General features: G+C 47.5%; 1 protein-coding gene across 1 annotated transcript; it reads right to left on the bottom strand.

Annotated features, from left to right (window-relative positions):
• LOC113272956 lies at positions 1-399 on the bottom strand. The gene has a single exon (XM_026522738.1). It carries the CDS (start codon positions 397-399, stop codon positions 1-3), a length of 399 nt encoding a protein of 132 aa, XP_026378523.1.
• Between the last annotated feature and the right edge of the window lie 457 nt (positions 400-856).

Genomic DNA, 856 nt, shown 5'->3' on the forward strand with positions numbered 1-856 from the left:
TCATGCTCGCCACTCCTCATTTATCTGGGAATCGACCTGCATGCACTGTCGGGCTGCCTGTGAATCTCCTACGACCTCAGCTATCCCCTTGTACATTGGGTATCGTAGCCTATGATGATAAGTCGATGCCACTCCTTTGATTTTCGCGATCCACGGTCTCCTGATAATAGCTTCATAGGGAGAGGCGACATCGACCACACAGAATGTAGTTAACGTATCTACGTAACCACCTCCGTCTGATACCCTTAGGGTTACTTCTCCCTTTGGGATGGTCACGGTCCCATTAAAACCGTAGATACGATATGTCGATGGGACGAGTATATCATCTGAAAAATCCATCCTCTTGAACGGGTCGTAGAAGAGTACTTCGACTGAGCTCCCACTATCCACTAGTATCATTCTTACCCCTCATTCCTCAATCAGCAGGGTGATAACCAAGGGATCACTGTGAGCTTGGTCGTTCATCGGGACATCCTGAGCCGAGAAAAAGATGGGTCGCAACATCCAAGGTTCCATCGACAAAGCTTTTTCTACACTGAAATTTTCCTTCCTATTATGATCCCTCTTGTGGATTCTAGACATGATTCTAGGATTCAGATTGTACGCTTGAGTGGCCGAATGCGAAATCGTGTTGACAAACTGCGTGGATCTGTCGATTTTGACTTGGTGTACGGGTGCATCAGGATCTGCGGTCGTCTGGGCTGGGTGTCGGACGAACTGTCTCAGGTAACCGTCTCGAATAAGATGTTGCACGATGTCTTTTACGTCTCGGCAGTTATTTGTAGAGTGGCCTCGATATTGATGATAATGGCAATACTCTGGGTGATCCTTGGTCTCCTCGAACTGTATCCCTCTT

This window comes from Papaver somniferum, chromosome 4 (assembly GCF_003573695.1).
Source record: "Papaver somniferum cultivar HN1 chromosome 4, ASM357369v1, whole genome shotgun sequence".
Classification (NCBI taxonomy): domain Eukaryota; kingdom Viridiplantae; phylum Streptophyta; class Magnoliopsida; order Ranunculales; family Papaveraceae; genus Papaver; species Papaver somniferum.

Coding starts and splice junctions, on each gene's coding strand:
- LOC113272956 (XM_026522738.1), bottom strand. CDS start 399: ATGATACTAGTGGATAGTGGGAGCTCAGTCGAAGTACTCTTCTACGAC.